The 22,937-nt window shown below is 59.6% G+C and overlaps 3 protein-coding genes across 6 annotated transcripts in view; all 3 read right to left on the reverse strand.

The window, feature by feature from the left end:
* SLC43A2 (solute carrier family 43 member 2) overlaps window positions 1–8,095 on the reverse strand; it is a 28,998-nt gene extending 20,903 nt beyond the window's left edge. Inside the window, exons 1-2 of one of the 2 annotated variants that reach the window (XM_062615781.1) lie at window positions 8,012–8,095; window positions 6,230–6,424 (exon numbers count right to left, since the gene is read on the reverse strand). In XM_062615781.1, coding sequence (XP_062471765.1) covers window positions 6,230–6,389 — 160 coding nt within the window. In that variant the 5' untranslated portion in view covers window positions 6,390–6,424; window positions 8,012–8,095. Of the gene's footprint in view, window positions 1–257; window positions 491–6,229; window positions 6,425–8,011 lie in introns of those variants that run through there. The other variant, XM_062615780.1, reaches the window with a different exon arrangement.
* A 3,497-nt stretch (window positions 8,096–11,592) lies between these two features.
* SCARF1 (scavenger receptor class F member 1) lies at window positions 11,593–18,658 on the reverse strand. The gene is made up of 12 exons (XM_062615770.1): window positions 18,267–18,658; window positions 17,517–17,578; window positions 17,196–17,297; window positions 16,557–17,082; window positions 15,617–15,835; window positions 15,402–15,530; window positions 15,222–15,325; window positions 14,961–15,072; window positions 14,759–14,883; window positions 14,535–14,672; window positions 13,016–14,247; window positions 11,593–12,928 (listed from the first exon to the last, which is right to left on the reverse strand). The coding sequence occupies exons 1-11, from the start codon at window positions 18,359–18,361 to the stop codon at window positions 13,250–13,252; spliced, it is 2,610 nt and encodes an 869-aa protein (XP_062471754.1). The 5' UTR covers window positions 18,362–18,658; the 3' UTR covers window positions 11,593–12,928; window positions 13,016–13,249.
* Window positions 18,659–19,606: 948 nt separating this feature from the next.
* On the reverse strand, window positions 19,607–22,927 carry RILP (Rab interacting lysosomal protein). 3 transcript variants are annotated; one of them, XM_062615801.1, is made up of 8 exons: window positions 22,651–22,926; window positions 22,134–22,257; window positions 21,930–22,051; window positions 21,602–21,793; window positions 21,242–21,405; window positions 21,014–21,136; window positions 19,929–20,018; window positions 19,607–19,832 (listed from the first exon to the last, which is right to left on the reverse strand). In XM_062615801.1, the coding sequence occupies exons 1-8, from the start codon at window positions 22,876–22,878 to the stop codon at window positions 19,682–19,684; spliced, it is 1,194 nt and encodes a 397-aa protein (XP_062471785.1). In that variant the 5' UTR covers window positions 22,879–22,926; the 3' UTR covers window positions 19,607–19,681. The 3 variants fall into 3 exon arrangements, with proteins under 3 accessions (XP_062471785.1, XP_062471783.1, XP_062471784.1); XM_062615799.1 differs by lacking the exon at window positions 19,929–20,018 and having other exon boundaries at window positions 22,651–22,927; XM_062615800.1 differs by lacking the exons at window positions 19,607–19,832; window positions 19,929–20,018 and adding an exon at window positions 20,810–20,910.
* Between the last annotated feature and the right edge of the window lie 10 nt (window positions 22,928–22,937).

A 22,937-nucleotide genomic window follows, 5' to 3' on the forward strand; every position in this document is an offset into this window, starting at 1 on the left:
GCATGTTCTCAGAGCTCCTTCCCCTAACCAAACCAGGCACAATACCCACAGCTAAGGCAGTTATATATAGCCAGACACGGAGTTGACAAGGCCTGGCACAGAGCAGCAGCCTGCTCAAATGAAAAGCTTCCTACCCTCACTGCAGGCACGGGGATGAGGGATGGCTTTGCAGCAGCCACCCTGCTTCCCGACTGCTCTGGCTCCGAAACCTCCTTCCTGGCTTTCATACCCTGCTCCCAGGAGGGCTGGCAGCTCACCTGCCTTCTGTTCGCCACACGACTGAGGCATCTTTAACTTCTGCCCCATTTCCCATCCTTTCCCAGTGGGTTTGGGCCATACGGATCAACTCCATCTCCAGCTTTCAGCTCTTGCCCTCCCATGAGGAACTCCGCAAGCTCCCACGCTGAACAGAGCCACGTTGTGTAACAGAGGCAGGGACGGGACAGTTGAAAAACAGAGGAAGAAAGCACAAGTTCCCTTTTCTCTGCAGCAGCACTTTTAGTGCCTCCTGTTAGCTCCGCTCCTGTTACAAGCCTGTCCCGAGGTGCTTTACAACCCCACGCCGGCACAGGCGCCTTTAGGCTTTCATTAAGCCCATTGCACTCCACCTCTCCTCCTCCCAGTGCTTATCTGCCTTTGGAACCTGGGCTGCTATGACAAAGCACTTGCTTTCCTACCGCTGCCACAAGCCAGCAACGTAAAACTGCTCCCTATTTAATAATGGATCAGATGGAGTTCAGTATTAAAGGAGGAACAGAGAGAAGTCGCTTACATCCACACGGAGCAGCACCAGAGAATCCCAGTGAGCCCTGGTTAGTGTTAACTAAGTAGGAATCCCCCACGTACAAGTGGCTTCATGTTCACTGCTTGGTGCATCTGTGGAGGAGATCCCCTTGGCTGCTCATGCCCCCCCCATTGAGATCACACAGCCCCATCCGCTCCTCCTTCCCTTCTACCCCATCCTTGGCATCACACGTCACTGGTTCCACCTTGGCTCTCCCAGCTGCTCCAAAGAACCCTCCCAGCTTTGTGTCCATTGCAAACAATCCCCGCTCCACCTTCCTTCGTCAGGGATTAGCAGGAATTGGAGGCTGTCCTGCAAACCTCCCTCTGTCCCCTCCCAGCACTGCAGGGAAGGCACGTGGCACTTCTCTCCATTGACATGGCTTGGAGCAAGCTGCTCTAGTGGAAGGTGTCCCTGCCTCTGCAAGGGCTTGGAACGGGATGAGCTTTCAGGTCCTATCCAGCCCAAACCATTCCACGATTCCCTTGCCCTGTCCAGAGTAAGCAACAGATATCCCACGTGTTCCCTCAGCATCCCAGAGCTCCAGCCTGAGGTTCCCACCTCACATCCTCACTGATCAGCCCTGGGCAGACATGGGAGGCTCTCTGCAGCTTTCCCACTACGTCTCCATCCGTTTCATCCAGCTTTCCCTCACAATCTCCTCTTGGTGCTGCTCAGGATCTTAAACACCAACTTGTGATTAAACACCCCTCTCCACGAGGCAAGCACAGGCACACAGCTTCGCCCACAGCATCCAGGCTGCTTGGGCTCCCCACGAAGGTAAAACCCATAGGAAACAGATGTGGGAGAGAGGTTAAACTTGGGAAAACAAGGAGCTGGGGTGAAACAGTGACAAAGGAGTTGTGGTTTCCCTGTGTCAGCACTCAGCTCAGCTGCGGAGTGCGAGGAGGATGGAGGGATGTGGACAGTGCAATGACCTTTAGCTTCTGGCTGTGTGTGTTAAGGAGCCCGTCAGCCCTCCCCATAGAGACCTCAGAGCAGAAGCAGTCAGCATTTAAAGCCTGGACAGATGAATTCCTGTTCATGCACTGATGTCTACAGTTACAACATGACCCCAAGGAGCTCCCATAGCATCCTCCTGCTGCAGACCCTCCCGTGGCATGCACGATGAGCAGCAGCACCAGGAGGCAAAGAGGACACACTGAGGGGGGACTCAGACCTTCCTAAAGGCTTCCTGCAGCCAGGAAAACTGGGAACAGGGCCCCCGGACTGCAGCCCCTGCTTGTACCAAGCACCTTGTTCACAGCCAGCTCCGAGGAGGGGCCAGGCCACTGCGCTGTGTGGAAGTACAAATGGCTTGTGAGAATAGAAGCAGCCCCTGAGCAACAAGGGAAGATCCAGTGAGATGCAATGGAACCGATTCAAGCAGCCCTTGGCACCCTGACACCCCTTGATCCATCGCCACAAATAGAAACACATCGGAGGGGCTGCGGGAGCACGCACCGGGTCCAGCCAAGAGCCACCTCACTGCGGAGCGCAGGCTTCACGCGCCGGCGGCTCAGCGGCACACGGCATGCACCTAGGAGGAGATGAATGGGCAGAGAACCTGCCTAACTGCTCACCTCCCTAACGCACAGCAAACAGCACTTCCCCGCAATCACCGCTCCGGATCAGTGCGCTCCTAGGGAAAAGCCTCCTACGTGCCCGGCTCCATCCGCACCAGCGCCTCGGGGAAGGGCTGTCACCGCACTGACAGCGATGCCATCCCCAAAGCCTCTTGCCAAGTCCACCTGCGCGCACTGGTGCCGGGGCTGCCACGCAGCAGAGCCACCCATGCGTGCTCACTGCTGGCTGCCCGAAGCTGGAAGCAGCTCCAAGTCTTTATTGGCAATTACAAGAACATCCTGGCTGGTTTTACACCGCTTCCCCCCACACACACACACCAAGCAGCAGGATTTCTACTGCCCAATTAGTAGTTCAAGTTGCTATTTAAAGAATGACAGCTCCGGCTGCCTTGGTAATCTTTTATGTCAAGCTCGGCGCTGGGATTTGTTCAGCCTCTTACTGGAACATTTAAAGTCACCCTTTCTCCCCAAATGAAGTGCTGTAGGTTCCACAAGAGGGTCAATCATTAACTGCTCTTTACCGACCTCTTCCAATCCCAAGCGCACAGCAGAGGAATGCGCCCGGCTCTTTCCAACACTGCCTCCTTGTCTCATGGATCACACCGAAACAAGCAGGGAGGACCCCCCCAGCCACCCAACGGGGCCGTGGGGCACAGCCACAACCCTCCCCTTTGACTGTTAAAGGGGGCAGAGAAATAAACCAGGGCCAAACAGACTGGGAGCATTGGTTGAAATGAAGTCCCAGGGAAGGACGTGTGCAGACAGCAGCCTGCCCACATAGGAACATGTTTTCCCCTCTCAGGATGGTGTCATACTTCTGGGAACTGGGAGGAGATGTTCTTGCTTTATACGAGATGCGTTGGGGTGCCCTTCCCTGCCCGGCACCTCCAGAATGCCCCTCTCTTTGCACTCGGGTGAAAGCCTCTATAACAGAGCTGAACTCGGTTAAACTCCCCTTCTCTCCCCAGCTGTGGTTTCGTTTTGCAGCTTCAAGAGCACCGAAAGCTGCTGCTCAACGCAGCGTGTTTCCTGCGCAAGGAGCATCTACCGCCTTCACTCTCTTCCTGTTGACAGGGCCACAGGCACAGCCTGCCCCTGCATCTTGACAGCTTGGAAGGGACCTTCAGACCTCGAGCTCTCCGCCACAGAGCACGTACATAACAGCGAAGAGCCGTAAGGCAGCACCTATGCCCACGGTCAGGCACACTGCCCTGCTGTGAGTGAATTAGCTTATCATCCCTTGGGTTTGCTGCAGCCCTGGCTCAGAGGAAGGTCCTCTGTTCAAGCAGCTCCTTATCTCTGCTCTGTGTGAGCAGGTTCAAGATTGCTTTTTCTTTCAAACATCTCAAAGCCAAGCCTCCAGCCCCTTAATCCCAAGCACAGCACAAAGCCACGACCAGATCAAGCTCCCCAGCAGCCGATAAGGCCCAAATCCCGATAAAGACTGCGGAATCAGCGCTTCCACCAAGGAAAAGATGCTGCTTCAGGCGGTTAAAGGCCAAGCCGTAGCGTAGTAAAGTTAAAAGGGGAACAAAGTGCCACAGACAGCCTCTTTGTCAGCAGATTTCAAGCATACCTCTTGGGATGGGATGTGGTCAAACCTGCCACCGGAGCGGGGACAACCCCTCCCAAGCACAACTGCTTTAAGGGGACGTGGTGTCTGGATGTGCATTTCCATCTCACGGCAGCGTTAAGGGCTTGGCAGAGCCCGCGTGTTTGCACATTGGCCGAGCGAAGCCCAACAGGAGCCAAGGGCAGGCAGGGGAAAGGGGAGATTCGAGAGGAAGACAAGGAGCCCTTCATGGATGGCAGTCGCTTTCTGCTACCTTCACAGAGGAGCCTGCAGAAGGGACAAGGTCTGCGTTTCACTGGAAGGCATCACAAAGTGCAAGAGCTTTTGCTGACGAATGGAAAGCCCGGCCAAGAACCTTTGGCTCAATAGGAAAAGTCTCTTTTCTTCTTCTTCTTGTGGTCGTTGCAGTTCTTGCATGCACAACAGGATGAGCAACAAGTGCCCAAAGGCAAGCGGTTATAATGTGCTTGCACCAAGCTTCAAGCCGAGGCTGTGGGGTGCCGTGGGTTACACGAAGAGAGGCAACCGCTCATCCCAGCCAAGGTCGAATTCAGCTTGGTGCTGGTCATTCAGTGAGCACTGCAGGGCGGCTGCATCCCCCACGCAGGGAGCCAGGGCTCTTCCCAACCGAGTTTATGACACGGGAGGACAAAAACAGAGGAAGGGAAGGGAATAAGTAGGGATAAAGGAGGAAACCGGTGTAACTGGTCCTCCATGCTCCTCACCAGCCTCATCACCACCAGCGATGCCCACATATTTGAGGACAATGAGAACATTTGGCTGCATCGGTTTCTCTACAGGGGCTCCATTCTCTTGCCTCAGGGCACAGCTTGGTCACTGGGAGGAAGGAATTGCCCCCCTAGGGCTGCAATTTCACCATAGGCCAAACATCTGCATTATCCCTGTGGTTCCGCAGCACTCCCGTGGGGGAGAGCCATTGGCAAAGAGGGGTGAGGAGCAGAGGTGAATCTTGATTTGGGGCCAAGGTAGACCAGTTGAAAGCCATCAAAGCAAAGGGTAGGAGGTGGGCCCCAAGGGAAGCAGGGCTCATGTCAGGAAGCAGATAGGAAAAGGGTTGCTTTAGGAGACAGTCAGCGTTTGCTTATCAACCCTTGTGTGCCTTATCTGGGAGGCAGAAAGCCTCCGCCTGATAGGTTTAATGGGATCTCTTCCACAGGCTCAGGACACAGTCACTGTGGTTTGGAGATAACAAGCCTACCAAACAGTCTCCAGGGTTGAGGACTCCTCCTCACCACCCCAGTGACGTGCACACTGTGAGCAGAGCACAGGATGGAGATCAAGCAGCCAAGCTGGTGGAGGACTCGAGCACTTCCATGTCTACCAAGTGCACCGGCATCTCACTGCGTTTCACACTTCCCCCTCTATCCTCAGCCATTGCCCACTGAGGGTCCATGCACTTATTTCCAACCCTTTTCTTCCCCTTATGCTTCCCCCTCCATCCCCATGCTCACCATGGGCCGATCCACCATCACACAGCCCAAACACCTACCTCCTGCCTCCCTTCTCTTTGCTATTCCCTTCCCTGTGCACATGCAAACCTTTGTCACCGAAGCAGCTTTCCAAACCCACACCACACCTTTACCCTCAGCTTGCTTTTAACCCCACTGTGGGACACCCCTGCCCACAATCCTCTCCCTGCTCCGGCTGGGATACCCATCCACCTACACGCTGGTGCTCCCAGGGTTATCCTTCCCACACCACAGGATCACCTCCTTCCCGGCAAGGATGTGGCTGCTACACAGACAACTGCTTCCTCTGCTGGGGCCAGAAGGTGGATCTCAAGCCCTCAGAGACACAACCTGGTTTAAGCACATCCTGGGTGTTTGAAGAGGGAAAGGAACAAAGCATCAGCAGCATTTACTTCTGCAGCGTCTCCCCCAACAGCAGCACTGGGCTCCCCTAATCCTACGGTCACCCATGCTCTTTTCCTACCACTAAGGAGAGAACACCTATAGTTTCCTTCTACAAACTCAGAACACCCTCCCCACAAGTCATCATCTTCCAGATGCAGAGGAAGACCCCATGGCCAAGTGGGAAAGGCTGTCAGAAAAGCCTTTACCTGACCTATAAGGCTTCTTTCCCAATCGCTCTGCAAAGCAACCGCAAGGACAGGCGCATCACAAGGATGCCATTCGCTTTAGGAAGGAGCACACATCCCTTCCTTCTGCCCCAGGGCAAACCTGGAGCTCAGCCCTGCTCCAGTCAATCCCACAGCACCAAACCTCATCAGCACCTTATTCACATGAGTCTCCAGAGCATCCTTACCCGACTCGTAGCACAGGTAGGAATAAAACCCTTCTGCTTTCAGCATGATGAGGAGGGAGCCCCAGCCCAGCAGGACAGCAGAGAAGAGCAGGCTCTCAATGATGGCTGTTGATGCCATCCACCAGCGCCGGCGATGGGCCGTAGCCAGTGTGGGTGCCATGGCTGGGTGGGATGATGGCCTCGATCAGTCCTAACCTGCAGGGACCAGAACAACACCCATCATACACTGCTCAAAGAGCACAAACCAGCCCCGGTTAAGAGATCTCCCCAGTGGAACACAAGCAAACCTGCCTGTGAATGCAAGGCACTCAGGTGTCAAACTTGTTCTTGCAGGTACCAGCCTGCCCAAGTGACCTGGAGGGATGCGGGAGCACCGATGCCCTTGGAGCAGCCCCTCTGGTGCACACAGGGTGACAGAGGAGCCTTCAAGGACTCCGTTCCACCTCCTGAACACCAGGTATGGAAATGGAGCAAGGATCAACTGCCCGGAGCCCACTGCCCATCGCCTGCCCGGGGTGAGCAGCCCATTGTAAGGCATTAATGAATCAATGCCAGAGCAGGGGGCTTCAATCTCATGTCTGCTTAAGGGAGAGGTTGGGATCCCCACAGCACTTTAGTGACCCACCAGGTCTGCTCTGCCCCATGCAGGTGCACAGAGCTGCTCTGGAAGGTGAGCATGGGGTCTTATATAGGATCAGAACCAACCAGGTTGGAAAACACCTTTAAGATCAAGTCCAGCATTACTGTGGCTGCCCCATCCCTGGCAGTGCTCAAGGCCAGGTTGGACACAGGGGCTTGGAGCAAGCTGCTCTAGTGGAAGGGGTCCCTGCCCGTGGCAGGGATTGGAACTGGATGAGCTTTAAGGTCCCTTCAACCTAAACCATGGCTCTATGGTTACCCCAGGGCTGCCAAGTCCACCACTAAACCTGTACTATCAGTCCTATAAATGCAGTTTATATACGATTATGCATATACTGTACCCACAGATGGCTCATCAAGGAGCCCTTCTTGCTAACTACCAGACCACCCATCCAGGGGCCAAGGCTGCACCAGCCTGCCCCATCCCAGCCAGCACACACTGCTCCACCACTGACATGCCCTATGGATGCTGCAGTGGGATGAACTGTCCCCAGCTCCCAGCCCCAGTTCCTAGGGCCCATAAGGATGATTTGGGACCAGACCAAGGGCTGCACTGGAGAGCCTCGAGATGCAGCAGCCCCAGGGCTATGAGGCAAGTGGCCATTTTAGACAAGCTGAGCCTCTTCCCAGCCCAGAGCATGCACTAAGGGGAAACCCAACTGGTGCCACACAGCCTAAAGCAGCTCCTCAGGGCTTTCCCCAGCACAGAGGCCCCAGCCCTGGTTGCTTTGGGTAGGGGAGGACACAGGCTCCCTCTCCAGCCATAAAGCCCCCCCCCCGGCTCATTTCCTCCTCTTCCTCACCTCTGCTCCTATAGCCCCATCCCCATCCCAACCCCGGTGCACCCAGACCCCCCCTTCTCTCCCAGTCACCCCATACCCCCCCCCCCCACTCTCCCAGACGAGCCCTGCTGCATCCTGCCCCCAGCCCCAATTCACCCCGCTCCCACCCCACCGATCGCTCCCATGCACCCGCCCCGTCCCCATCCACCCGCTCCTCCTCCGATTCACGCCATTCCCACCCTCACGCCCCCGCTGCACCCCGGAACACCCCATTCCCCCCCCCATCAACCCCCGCACCCCCATGCAGCCCCACGGGGCTGCCCCATAGGGGCCCCGCTGCTCCCCGCTCGCCGCCGCTCACCCTCGGCCGCCCCCCGACTCCGCTCCGCGCCGCCGCGGTCCCACCCCGGGCTTTTTATCCGTCCTGTGGAGCAAACAGGCGCCGCCGCTGATTGGTCCGTGGCCAGCCAATGGGTGAGCGCGCCGATGCTGCCCGTGCCAGTGGCGCGCCCCCCGGTACCCCCTATAGCACCCCGGTACCCCCCTATAGCCCTTCATACCCCCCATATAACCCTCCATATCCCCCCTATAACCTTCCAGTACCCCCTATAGCCCCTTCATACCCCCCCATATAACCCTCCATATCCCCCCTATAACCTTCCAGTACCCCCTATAGCCCCTTCATACCCCCCCATATAACCCTCCATATCCCCCCATAGCCTGCCCGTACCCCCCTATAGCCCCTTCATACCCCCCCATATAACCCTCCATATCCCCCCATAGCCTGCCCGTACCCCCCTATAGCCCCTTCATACCCCCCCATATAACCCTCCATATCCCCCCATAGCCTGCCCGTACCCCCCTATAGCCCCTTCATACCCCCCCATATAACCCTCCATATCCCCCCTATAACCTTCCAGTACCCCCTATAGCCCCCCATACCCCCCCATATAACCCCCATATCCCCCCATAGCCCCCCATTCACCCCATAGCCCCCCATAGATCCCCATATCCCCCCATAGCCCCCATAACCCCCCTATTCCCCCATATACCCCCCCATATAACCCCTATATACCCCCCCATACAACCCTTCCCCCCATAGCCCCTTCATACCCCCCCATATAACCCTCCATATCCCCCATATAACCTTCCAGTACCCCCTATAGCCCCTTCATACCCCCCCATATAACCCTCCATATCCCCCCATAGCCTGCCCGTACCCCCCTATAGCCCTTCATACCCCCCATATAACCCTCCATATCCCCCCATAGCCTGCCCGTACCCCCCCCATAGCCCTTCATACCCCCCCATATAACCCTCCATATCCCCCCATAGCCTGCCCCATATGCACCCCCCCATACCCCCCATATATACCCCCCCATATAACCCTCCATATCCCCCCATAGCCTCCCCGTACCCCCCTATAGCCCTTCATACCCCCCCATATAACCCTCCATATACCCCCTATAACCTTCCAGTACCCCCCTATAGCCCCTTCATACCCCCCATATAACCCTCCAATATCCCCCTATAACCCTCCATATACGCCCTATAGCCTTCTGGTACGCCCCTTTAGCCCTTCATACCTCCCCTATAACCCTGATACCCCCCTAGAACCCTCCATATCCCCCCTATAGCGTTCCGGTACCCCCCTATAGCCCTTCATACCCCCCCATATAACCCTCTGATACCCCCCTATAACCCCCCATATCCCCCCTATAACCTTTTGGTACCCCCTATAGCCCTTCATACCCCCCATATAACCCTCTGATACCCCCCTATAACCCCCCATATCCCCCCTATAACCTTTCGGTACCCCCCTATAGCCCTTCATACCCCCCATATAACCCTCTGATACCCCCCTATAGCCCTTCATACCCCCCCATAGAACCCTCTGATACCCCCCTAGAACCCTCCATATCCTCCCCATAACCCCCCGGTACCCGTCGGTATCCCCCTATAGTCACCCGCTACCGCCCTATAACCCCCCCGCTATCCCCTTCCCTCGCTGCCCCCGGCCTCTCCTAACACATCCACACACCCCAACGTTGTACCCGTTGTTTCCGACACCCGAGCACCGCCGGGACAGACACCCCCGGGGGGGGGGGGGGGGGAGCGGACCCTTGGCTTAAAAGCGGGGGAAACGGGTCAAAACGGGAGGTGTCGGTGGAGCGGGATGGGCTGGAGCCCCACCGCCCGCCCATCTCCGCCTCCCGGCTCCGCGGGGAGGTCCCTGCGGGCTTTCGTACCGGCTCTTGCTGGTCTCGACCGGCTCCTGCTCGTACGGAGCGCAAGGAGCTATTCCGGTAGCAGCAGCACCCGCTGCTGTCTCATCCGCAGCGGTTACAGGCACCCTAAAAAGCCCGTTTTGGGACCCAGCACCCGGCTGACCGGGACTGGGGGTAAGGAGCCTGGAGCCTGCCGGTCCCCAGCACCAGCTATTCCATTAAATAAATCAGATCACTGCAGTGCGAGAGCTCTTTGCATCCGAGCTCAGAGCCCTGCCCTCTCCTTACACCAAATTAGCTCCCAGAGCATTCCTGTGCGGGATTTCCAGTCCTGCCGTAAACCCATCACTCATCAGCCGGGCCCCGGGCCAGAGGAGGTGGACAAATATCCCTGGAAATCATGCGAAGGGATGTTTTCTCAGCCAGAGGAGGTGGAAACGGGGCCTGGCGCAGGTAAACACCTCCCAGACGGACACCGGACACGCTCCCGCTGCTGCATCCCTGAGGAAGAGGCAGGCAGGGGCGGCTGGGAAGAGGAAACTCCTCAGGCTTGGCTGTGGGATGAGGGTCAGAGCCTCGCAATGGCTGGGAAGTGGATTTAAGCCAAAGCAAAGAAACAAACAAAAACAAAGCCCAAAGGAAACGAGGAGCCTGGAGCTGGGCATGGGGTTGAGCAGACGGGGAGGGAGCCCCCGGGGAGAGCTCAGCACCCAGCTCTGCATCCAAGAAACATGGACGGTGATGGGAAGGAGCACGAGGAGGGCGCAGGGGCTGTCTGGGGACACGGGAACCCTTTGGTACAGCGGGAGCATATTGGGGGGGGGGGGGGGGGGTTGGTTTTCCTCTCCTAGAAGGAGCAAAGGAGCTATCAGATGATCTGTTGCCAGCTATAAATACACCCGGGGCCTGAGTAAACACCGTGGAGAGAAGAAAAACAAAGTGGAGCTGAAGAACAGCGTTGACACAGAGAGACATTTATAGAAAGCAGCCAGGAATCAGTTTAGGCTGGATGGGAGCTGACGGCTCCTGCCCGGCCACCCAGGGAGGCTCCCATGTGGTCCTCTCCTAAAGCAGAGCTCAGGCAGTTTGGAAGGAGATGATGAGGCTGCGGTGATGGGGACAGATCCCCGTGGCCATTAGGGATGGCTTGAGGCTGTTCCTACCTCCGCAAGGCACGGACACCTCTTTGCTTATGGATAGAAGGAACAGCTTCCCAGGGGCTGGCTTCAGCGGGATTCAGCCATCGATCCAGCCCGGGAAGATGTTAACTCCTCCCTCACCCACCAGCCCTGACTCGCAGCCTTCCCTCACCCAGCATTCAAACCACATCAGGAAGCATCCCCAGGGAGAAGACACCAGCGCAGCCACGCTGCCGGCGTGTGCATGGGCAGCCCCACGCCGCAAATCCACCTCTCCCCATCTTCAAGCAGGGGCCACATCCTGCTTAGCACTGAGCCCCTGGGACGTGACGGCAGCGTTTTCTCAAGGCCGGGTGCTTGTTTCCATGTCAGGGAAGGCCGTTGTCAGCTCTTCACATGCTGTACCCGGGGGGAACCAGCTCGTGTGACGTTCCCTTCTGGCACAGCATCACTCTGCTCCCAGGCTGGAAATAGCCAATGGATCAGGGCAGGAAAAACGGCTGCTTATAAATAACATGTGGGGCTGTCCCTGCCCCTGTCGTATCATAGCGTCAAAACAGAGCGGGGCTGTGGGGAGGAGGGTGCGCGGGTCCAGGATGAGCGGGTTTATTCCTATACCACAATATTTGGTGCTGTAATGACAGCAGTGCGTGATGGCACTGCAGGAATGAGTGCTGCACCCTGCTGCTCATCCCCGCGAGAGCACGGGGACGCATCCATGAAAAGCATCCATGAGAAGCAACGGGGAAAAAGCAAACCCCACTGATGCTGAAACGCCCCAAACCCCAACTCAGCAGCGCCAGAGCAGGGCTCACACAGAGCTCTGCACATGATGGGAGATACAGGCTGCAGGGTGGGTGCTCTGGATGCTCCGGTCTCCAGCACTGCTCTGGGTTCAGCTCCGTAGGTGAGACTTCAGAATTCAATAGAAACAGGACATTATCAAACCCAGCAAACTGAAAGCTTCAGGCTATTGATGGTTTCTACACTTTAGACAGTATTTCTTAGGGGTGGATGGGAAACCCAACTCCTTAAGGGCTTTGGTAACGTTTAATTTTCACCTAGAGGCTTCCACACCATGTGAGTAACAGAACGGACAAGAAACTTCTGGACTTAGATACATCTAAAACCAGTTCATGCTGCAAACCCTCTCTGGCATCTTGACCCCCCTTGTGCCCATCTCTCTGTGCTGCCTGAGCTCCTCTGGCCATGCTGGAGATGCTACAGCCCCTCCATCCCACCTCACGCACCCATGGTGAGGAGACGGCACCCGTGGCGATGTAATTTTCCATGCATGTCATGTCATGTCTTTATCAGCGCTATGTGCAAGGACAGGTCGATGGCCATGGCCCAGGTGCCACAGCTGCTCTTGCAAAACTGGAGCCTGGTATTGCATGGAGTTTAAAAGGCCATTGATAAACTCCGTGCCACGCTGCGAGCCTTGTCATGTGCTATGCATGTACGTAGGAATAAAGGCAGCCAGAGAGACCCACATAAACCCCTGCAGACCCAGACACCCTTCCAGATAAGCAGCTATAATCAGCTCTCACTGAAGCTGCTTGTCACAGCCCATCACCTACCCCCGGCCCCTCTCCACAACATAATCCCTCCCAGCAAGAGAAGCATCTTTACAGCAAGAGGCTCCAGGCAGCTTTATGGAGCTGGGAGAGGGAAAGGTGGAAGCCAGTGGGGTGAAACTGGTTTTTACCTGTGTGCAACCCCCAGCAGCCCCACTGTCATTCATGAGGAAGATGTGTGCCCCCCAAACCCAATGCTGATAGAGACTAGAAGGTGCCACTGCCGCATCCAGAGCATCGCTGTGTTGTGGCAGGTCCAAAGTGAAGCACACAGGACAGGGGGGAGCAGGAAACAGCCCTGAAGCACCAACCCATGGGGCTGCCATTGCTGTGGCTCTCGGCATCACCATCACCCATCACACATCACCCATCATCACATCATATCACCCGTCATACATCACCCATCATTGCATCACATCACCCATCACACATCACCCATCATCGCATCACATCACCCATCACACATCACCCATCATCGCATCACATCACCCATCGCACATCACCCATCATCGCACCACATCACCCTTCAAGGGTCCACCCCAGCAACAGGAAAGGGATCAATGGGAATGCTCAATGCTTCTCCAGTTCAAGCTCGGAGGGGGCCCTCAGCTCCCACACTGGGCTCAGAGATGCCACCAGCGCAGGCAGTGGTGGCTCAGGTGGCCGCAGGGGTGGCCGCTGGCCCCTCGGTGATGCTGGGGGGTGAATCAGTGCCGCTGCTCATCACGTTCTCGTACTTGGGCTCTTCCTCTGATGCAGCCAATCCCTTTGCTTCGAGGCTGAGGACTAACTCAGGGCTTTTACCCCTCTCCGTGGCAGCCGCGGCATCGCAGCCTCCATCCTGGTCCCCGATGCTCTTCAGTGAGGGAGATGCCAGAAGGAAGGACTTTCTCTTCCCAGGCTGATGCTTGCTGCTTGCCTCAGCGGCAGCCCCAGGGATGCTCTCCCTCTGCTTGCAGCTATTCACCGAGTCTCTGCGCTGCCCCAGGGCCCGGCGGGGTGGTTTCTGGATGACCTCAAAGCTCTTCCTCACCTTGGGCTCCTCCTTGGCAGCCCATTTGCCCCTCTGCAAGCTGCCCAACCGCTTCAGCACCGCCTGGACCGGGCCCTCGCCACCTCCCTCTGCCTTGGGGTCCTGCCCGCCCGTTCCCACCGTCACGTAGATGGTGGTGACGTTGGGCTCCTTCCCCTTCGCCTCCCAGCTTCCTGACCTCGCAGCCGCTTCGAGGGCCTCCACTCTCTGTGCCACGTGCCTGGTGCTGGACACCACGCGCCGGCGTCCTCCTGGGGTGGCCCTTGGGGATGGCCGGTGGCTTTCGTCCCCCTTGCCGATGGGATCAGGGCTCTCGTAGCAATCACTGCCCGGTCGCTCAGTGCAGGGCTCAGGTTCCTTGTCCCCAGGGGGTTGGGACAGCTTGGGTGGGCCCCATGGGGCCTTGGGCTTCCTCCCAGGGCTGGGGGTCTCCATCATCCCAAATTTGGTCCCCTCGGCAAAGGATACGGAGGGGCGCTTGGCCTTGGCGATGCTGGAGGTGCGAGGGATGGCGAAGGGCTGCGAGACATCCTCGGAATCAAAGGCGGATGGATCCGGGAGCACCTCGCCTATGGGGGATACCCCCTCCTGCAGCTCAGCCCCCCCCAGCAGCGGGATACCTGCGGGAGAAGGGGATGAGTTAGGGCTGATGGAGCCCAGGGACACACTTGGGACGAGCAGGAGAGAGGCTGATGCAACAGGGTTGTCCCTGGGGATGTTTTCCTGGGAAGAGGTTGTGGTTGCCCCACACCGGGCACATCCCACCACATGAGGCCAAGCATGGGTGTCCTTACAGGCAGGAAAACAAGGGCATGAAAACAACCACTGCCCATGCCCAGGACCCATCCCTTGGGCACCCAAGGGTGGCGATGGAGCAGGATTGATCCGTAGAGGAGGAGCAGGTCACCTTCTCTGGGAGGGACAGAGTACTCGGGTCCCTCGTTGTCGGTGTCAAAGGAGGAGAAGGAGCTGTCTGAAACCCATGCGGCCGATGGCGGCTCGATGAAGCTGGGGTTGAAGGGGATCTCTGTGTCGTGGTGGGAAACTGAGGAGGAGAAGACACCCTAAAAGTGAGCTCAGACACCCCCAGATGGTGACGATGTGTGGGGGGAGAGCTCTGCTTCTTTTCACCTGTGACTTTGGGGAGCTTAGAGCCAGCCAGGTTGAAGCAGGGCATCATCGCGCTGAGGTTCGCCAGCACCCCCCGCACGTGGTGCTTCATCCTGGCCACCACGCCGTCATCCGCCACGGCTGCCCTGCACAGGGGATGTGGACATCAAGGGATGCAGGACATGGGGTTTTCCATCGAGGACTGGCAAACTGGAAGCAATACCTGTCCCTGGCGTCTGCTGGACCAGCTCCGCAGCAGCAGCAGGCGATGCAGAGCAGCAGCAGCAGGAGGGGGACGAGGATGGCGGCTGCAAGAGCTCCGTGGTCCTTTAAACCTGTGTGGAGCAGATGGGTTGAGTCCAGCACGTCCTGAAGCTGCCAACCCCAAAGAGCCACCCCACCGCTCATGGTGGGGCCGTGAGGCACAAGGTGGGGTCCCAGCGCCACGCACAGCACCAAGGGGTAAATCTGAGGTTGCCCTTACTCAGCACACAGTCGCCTCGCACAGGGTCGCAGGTCCCCCGGGAACACTGGCAGGATGAGGAGCAGTTCACTCCGTAATACCCCTCCATGCAGGTGTCATTGCAGCTGGAAGAGAAAGGAAAGGAGGAAAACACCCCTGGGGAGAACGGGGGCCCCATCCGTGCCTTGCTCCCGGCAGTACCTGGCTCCCCAGTAGCCAGCCTGGCAGATACAAGCTCCGGACACCGGATCGCAGCTCCCCCTGACGCACTCGGGGCACAGGAGCCGGCATCCATCGCCGAAGGTACCCGCGGGGCAGGAGATGTTGCAGCTGCCAACACAAGGAGGGAAGCATCAGCCCCCTGCATCCCGCAGCGCAGGACCCGAGGCTTTGGGGCGGCTCGGTCCCGGCCGTACCTGGGTCCGGTCCAGCCGGGCTCGCAGCGCGGGCAGGCGCCGGTCTCCGGGTCGCAGGCATCCCCCTGCCGGCAGCGGGGGCAGCGCAGGAGGCAGCGGTGTCCGTGCGAGCCCGGAGGGCAGCGGTGCTGGCAGAGGGTCCCGTTCCAGCCGGGCTGGCAGGCGGGGCAGAGCCCGTCCACGGCAGAGCAGGGCCGGCCGAGCTCGCAGCGCCCGCAGCTGCACGGGCACAGGGGCACTGAGGCACGGACACGCACCACGGAACCCCCACAAACGCAGGTGTCACCCCGAAACAGCACCGAGCATCAGTTGGGGCCATGGGGGCTTAATGCTCTGTGGTGGCAAGAGGGAAGCAGAGATGCTGCTTTATCACGCCAAGGAATGGGAACAAGGACAACCAGATTTTAGGGTGACACCAGTGCTTTCTGCTGCCATCAGCAGCCTTCCAGTACTTAAAGATGGAAGAAACCTGGAGAGGGGCTTTGGACAAGGGATGTAGGGACAGGCCAAGGGGAATGGCTTTAACCTGCCCAAGAGGAGACTGAGATGAGCTCTTAGGCAGAAGCTCTTCCCTGTGAGGGTGCTGAGGCGCTGGCACAGGGTGCCCAGAGAAGCTGTGGCTGCCCCATCCCTGGCAGTGTTCAAGGCCAGGTTGGACACAGGGGCTTGGAGCAAGCTGCTCTAGTGGAAGGTGTCCCTGCCTGTGGCAGGGGTTGGAGCTGGAGGAGCTTTAAGGTCCCTTCCAGCCCAAACCATTCCACGACTCTGTGTTTCTCTTGGGACAGCAGGGATGCTGCATCCAACCAGGGATGCTCAAACCTCCCTAGGATGGTCCCCAGCCAAAGAGACAGACACAACCATGATGATTCCCCCCCCCCCCCTCCAAGGTCTTATTGCACCCCCTGGTTCCTCCCACACCCTCCCATTGCCCCCATCTCACCTGTGCATGCACTGAGACCCGTACTGCCCGGGCGGACACGGCTCCCTGCAGCTCCTGCCTTGGTAGCCGGGGCTGCAGCTGCAGTGCCCGCTGACGGGGCTGCAGGAGCCGTGGATGCAGTCGCAGCGCCGCTGGCAGGCGGGCCCCCAGAACCCAACCTTGCATTCGCACTTGCCCGTCTCCTGGGCGCAGGGCGAGAGGTTGCAGGAGCACTTGAAGCTGCACCTCCTGCCCCACCAGCCGGGCAGGCAGCGGCAGTGCCCGCTCACGGGGTCGCACTGGGAGCTGGAGGGGTTGCATTGGCATTGCTTCTTGCAGGTGGGTGCCCACCAGCCCGGCTCGCAGCGGCAGGCGCCGGTGAGAGGGTCGCAGTGCCCATGGGGACCGCATTGGCAGGAGAACTGGCACAGGGCACCCCAGTGGTTGGGGTGGCAGGTACAGCGCCCGCTCGCCGCATCGCAGCGCCCGTTGGGGTGACACGGGCAGCTCCGCTTGCAGTCGGGGCCCCAGTACTGCTCGGGGCAGGCTGCGGAGGGAAGGAGGTGGTGAGGATGATGGGGGCCATAGGGAAGCTTGGCAGCTCCCCCCCCCCCCCAAAGGAGGGTGAAGTGGATGGGGGAGCCCATGGGATGTACTCACGGGAGCTGCAGTCTGCTCCGAAGAAGCCGGGTTTGCAGAGGCAAAGCCCAGGTCTCACACACACCTCATCCGCCCCGCAGGCATCTTCGCCCTCGCACAGCGCTGTTGGTGACAGGGCAAGCATCACATCAGGGCAGGATGGGGTCCCCTGTGCTTGCACCCCACTGCTGGACCGCATCGCACTGGGGCATCATGGGGAATCCATCATCCCGCTTCCCGCTCCATCCAAGCCACACCATCAGCAAGCTCACTCAGCGGGCATTTGGGGTCCCCACAGCACAACACCCCACTCAAAGAGAGCTGTGGGGCTCCATCACTCACCGGCCGTGCATTCCTGCCCTTCCTGCTTCCAGCCGGGACAGCACGCGGGGCCGGTGGGGAGCCTGAGGAGAGAGCCACAGTGGAGCATCCGCAGGGATGAGGGTACCAGGGTGGGTTCAGAGCATCGCTTAAGGCACAGCGAACACCCTGGCTGGGTCTGGCAGGCAGAGGCAGCACAGCCCCAGGGGCTTTGCTCCGGAAGGAAACCAGTAAAATAGAAGGAAATTCAAGAGGCTGCAGCCCGGGTGGGCGGTGGGGCAGGCAATGGGGCAGGCAATGGGGCAGGCAGCATGGATCTGCCACTGTGGAGCCCGTATCGGGTCCCTGATGCTCTGGGAGCAGCTCAAAGCTTCACCAGCAACACAGAAGGAAGGCATTAAAGTGATGGAGATGGAAGGCGCTGCCATGGGTGGCGAGACCAAAGGGAGAAGCAGCAGCGAAGCGGAGGGGAAATCAGCTCCAAAAGCTCTTTGGGATTTGCTGTGCCTATGTTTCCCATTGGCACTTGAGGGGAAGTTTTGCCAATGCTCCCAAACCCCATCCCGGTGCCCTGCGCGAGAAATAACCCCTGGAGGAGGTTAAGGAACATCCGCGGGTACCAACAGCCGCGCTCCCCAGCATCACCGCGATGCATCCACGCGGTGCCAAGCAGCAGGTCTCTGTCCACGGAGCATGGACAACGACCCCATGGAGCTGCCAAGAGGCCCCATGAGACAGAGGAGCACAAGCAGGGACCCCCATGGCACCCACCTGCAGACGTTCCTGCCGTCGGGATCGAGCTCCTGCGCGGAGCTCTGCACCCACAGCCACAGATGGAGGCAGAGGAGGTGCCGCGCGCTCCCCATCCCACCAGGGCACCAGGGCCCAAGTCCCTGCAGCTCCCAGTGCTGGCGTCCGCCTGTCCCGTCCCGTCCCGTCCGTCCCTCCCGTGCTGCGGCCTCTTCCTCCCGCCAGCCTTGGGTTTCTTCCTGAGGAAACGCGGGAGGAGGCGCCGCGATCCCGACGTCAGGGGACGGGAGGCCGGGAATGCCGCCGCAGGGGCTATTCCTGCCCCTTGGTGCCACCCCGGCAGCAGGAACGGGTGCCCGGGGGCTTGGTGCTCCATGAACATCGCCCCCGTGGTTGTCCTGCTCCCCCTTGGGCCATCCTCCATCACCCCCAAAGCTGCTTCAGCCAATGCCCACCCTCCTCCCCCCCAACCCACATGAGGTCCCTGCTGCATCCCCTTGCCCCCACCACTGTGAGCTGCCCTATGGCACTGCTGACCCCTGGTAGGAGCTAAGTGGGGTCCCCACGTCCCCCATGGGGACACGGTGTTCCTTTTGAACCGCTGCTGGCCCCTGTCCCACCTCTCCCTGTCCCCAGGAGCTTTGTGTCAGCAGATGCACAGGAAACACCTTTTTCCTACCCAAGGCCAGCTCAGCCAGGGGGGATAACCCGGGCTGGAAGCTGCTCCTCACACTTAACTCCTCCATAGCCAGCACTGCGCCCATGGAGCCGCATTCCCATTGGAGCCGACCCACTGAAAGGGTCAGCCTGTGCATGGGAAGTGATGGAGAACAGGGGTAGAATCCCAGCAGCATCATCCCAAGCAGGGGTACCTCGGAGGAGAAACGGGACTGATTTATTTCCAACTCCAGTTCTAAAGTGAAAGCACCTGAGGGGACGGATGCTTCCCTGTGAACATGAGGATTGCTCCTGTCTTCCAGTTCCCAACAACAGCAGGAAGAGGTCCTGGTATAAAATGGTACAGAGTGGCACTGATGGTGCTGATCCCGGCCGTTCCCAGCTCCGGGAGCATCCGTGCACCCGGTGCAGTGTGGTGATGCCGGATACCCCAACTCCACCTTCACATTGCAGGGATGAACCCCATCCAAACGAGGCAGGATCTGGGAGAGGTGTTTGATGGAAAGAGGCAGGAGTGGATGGGAAGCGGGTGCAGACCCCGGTGGTGCTGAGCTGCAGGCACAGAGAAGTGGAGACCCCCAGAGGTTAAGCCATGAGCACAGTGGAAGGGTGGCCGATGGGCAGCGATGCCCGGAGGTGCTGATCCAGGCTGGAAACCCACGGCCAAGTGTCCCAGTATCCCCATCCCCATGCCGTGGGGAAGCAGGCAGTGCTGCTGTGCCACCAGGAAGTGCTGCAGTGAGGCCGGTCCCATGGGATCAGGGGGGTGCTGTGGCTCTGTCGGGGGAGCTGGCTGTGGGATCGCTCTCCGGCTCCAGCTGCGTGTCCAGGGAGTCGATGACTTCCCAGGCTACGGGGCTGCTGGACGGGGGGGGATCTTTGCTGCTGTCCTGATACCAGAGCCCGAAGCTGCAGGGAGAGCAGATAACAGCCGTGGGGGGAGACGTCTTCCCAGGGAATGCGATCGGATCCCAACCTCCCCATCGGCTTTCCCAGCAAACTTACAAGCTCCTAATTCTGGATTCGGGAGGATGAGGATGAGCATCCACAGAGTCTGCGCCGCGGGCTGGGAGCCAGGAGCCCTCATCTTCATCGCTGCAGCACAAAGGGAGTTACAGGCTCGGCACAGGAGGAGGCACCCCCAAGCCAAGCAGAGGCAGGGACACGTGGAGCAGAGCTGGGACCTGCTGCAGAGCCACGGTGCTGCTCACGTCCCACATAGGTGTTCCATGGCAAGCCCAGCCCTGCCTGCGTGATCTCAAGGCTCTTCAGACACCAGCTTCAACCCCCAGTGCTGGCTCAGTGATGTGTCCCTGGTTGCCACATCCTGCTCTAAAGCCTCTGAGCACCAAACCCCACGTGGCAAATGCTTCTCTGGGGGAAGAGCCCAACCATCAGCACTATGGGACTGAGGTGGGTGACATCCTGGCCTTGCAGGGAAGCAGGGATCATGAGATGCAGCATCCATAGGGCAGCAGCCACCTTCACCAGGCCCAACACCCCTGCGGCCAGCAGAGACCCCGACACAAGCAAGCAGCAGGCTTCAGCAGCACAGAAGAGCTCAGCCCCCTCCAGACCTTTATTAAAGCCCCCAAAAGGCAGTGAGACCCAGCTCCCCCCGTGCCATACAGCAGCTTTAGCACAGGCTTCACACCCCCCCCATTGCCAGCACACAGGCAGAGCTGGGGCTGGTGCCCAGCAAGGTGCTGCCCTCCCCATCGTGACAAGTCTGGTGGGGCCAGCGGTGCCCATAGCATCCTGCAGAGCCTCGAGGCAACATCTCTGCTGCCATCCTCAATGGCTCTCATGGAACAGCCTCCAAATCAGTGCCAGGAGCAGCAGTCCCATGGCCACCACCTCACCTCCCTTTTGCCATATCCATGGACGGGAGGCATTTGGATGGACCACGTGTGACTGGGGACAAGAGGTGCAGCAAGGAGCCCAGCCCCTGCCACGCTCCCAGGGTGAAGCCAGAGCAAGGCATCAGCTGCAGACGTTAAACCTTTGATGTTCCAGGTGGAAGCAGGGAGGAGGCAGCTCCGTGCCTGGGGAATTCCCTTGCAGGGTGGATGGAGCAGGACTGGACTCACCTGCTCTCCGCCTCCTCCGTTGTTCCCAGCATTTTGGCTCTGATTTTCTTCCTCTGCCTTTTGATGGTTGACTTCATCGCATCCAAGAAGAAGCTGGGAACCCTCTCCTCGTTCAGCAGCTCCCTGGAAAGAGGCAGCCAAGTGAAGGGAGAGCTCGGCACCCTGAGTGCACCGGGAGCAGGCTCTGATGGGCCACGGGCTGCAGGGACCAGGGGGAACCGGACTCACCGCTGGTAATAAGCCAGCTCCTCCTGCACCAAGAACAGATTGGTCTTGAGCTCGTTCCGCTCCTGCAGGATCTGCTGCAGCTCCTCCTTGGAGAAGCAGCAGTGAGCAGGGCTCCTGCCCGCATCCTCGTGCTGCGGCTCCTCTGTGGCGGATGGAGCTTCCTCCTGGAGGGATGGGAAACGGGTCAGCAGGAGGCAAGGACCCCAAAGTGCCCCCCTATGGCTGGCAGAGATGGGAATGCCTAGGGAATGAAGGTGCCGGAGCCCACTGCCCACCGCCACACACGGCAAACCCTCCTCATCCTCTAAGACTTGAGGTTTGGCTTGGCTTTTCCTGCTGTCAGCTCAGGCTTGCCCTCACCAGGCTGGGCTTCGGCTGCTGGATCTCGGAGGCGCTCCTGCTCCTCCTGCTCGCTTCCCTCTGGCTCTGCAGCACCGCAGCCTCCAGGTCCGACTTCTTCTCCAGCGCGCTCCTGAGCTGCGCCTGCACCACGGCCACCTTGTGCCGCAGCTCCTCGTTCATGGCCATGAAGCGGTGCAGTTGCTCCTGCAGCTGGAGGGCCCGGGGAGCACAGAGGTGAGGCGACGGCAGCAGCTCCGGGTCCCCAACAAGGGACCCCAGCACCGATGGAGAGGTGACACAAAAAGGGGCAGGGGGGGCCCAGACCCTTCACACCCCATCCGCTCACCGCCTCCGTGTCTCGGCTCTTGCAGACGATCTCATGGGCCTGGGCACGGAGCTCATCCCGCTGCTTGTCCACCACCTCCTTGAGCCGCAGCATCACCTCCCGCTCCTTCCGTGCCGCGTTATCTGGGCACGGACACACAGGGACGGGGCTCAGCAGCCCCGGTACCCACGGCCTCCGCAGCGCACCCCCACCCCGGACACCCACCTTCCTGGGACTGGCTCTCCGCAAGCTGCCCCACGAGCTGCCGGTTCTGCTCCTCCAGGCGGGACAGGCGCGCACGCAGGGAACGCTCCCGGCGCTCGGCCTCCCACAGCCGCTGCTCCGGGTCCTGGGGATGGGGGCAGGCAGTGAGAGCCATCCCATAGGGGATAGGGACAGCCAGGTCAGAGCCATCCCATAGGGGATAGGGACAGGCAGTAAGAGCCATCCCATAGGGGATGGGGACAGCCAGGCCAGAGCCATCCCACTGGGGACAAGGACAGCCAGGTAAGAACTGTCCCAAGGGACAGCCAGGTCAGAGCCACCCCCATGGGTACAAGGGACAGCTGGGTCAGAGCCATCCCAGGGGGCAGGCACAACCGGCTCAGAGCCACTGCATAGGGACGGGGACAGCCGGGTCAGAGCCATTCCATAGGGACGAGAACAGCCAAGTCCCCACGGCGCCTCCTGCCCCACGGCAGAGGGGACCCCCGAAGGGACCGAGCCCGTACCCGCCGCTCACCTCCGCTTCCTGCCGCCCGCCCGCCGGCCCCACCGCCTCCCCGTCGGGGGCCACCAACGCCTCCAGCAGCTCCAGCAGCCTCACGACGGGCGGCACCAGCCCGGCCACGGCCTCGGGTCCGAAGCGGGCGGAGAGACGGCGCAGCTCGGCCCCCAGCGCCCCGGCCATGCGGTAAACGTGCGGCGGGGCCAGGCGGCCCGGCGGGGTCCTCCACAGCGCCTCCGCCATGGCCGGCCTGGGCCCCGCACTCGCTCCTCCTTCCTCCCTTGTCCCGCCCCGTCCGAGGC

The sequence above is a fragment of the Pezoporus occidentalis genome, unplaced genomic scaffold (assembly GCF_034315485.1).
Source record: "Pezoporus occidentalis ecotype Australia unplaced genomic scaffold, CSIRO_AGI_Poc_V1 ctg183, whole genome shotgun sequence".
Classification (NCBI taxonomy): domain Eukaryota; kingdom Metazoa; phylum Chordata; class Aves; order Psittaciformes; family Psittacidae; genus Pezoporus; species Pezoporus occidentalis.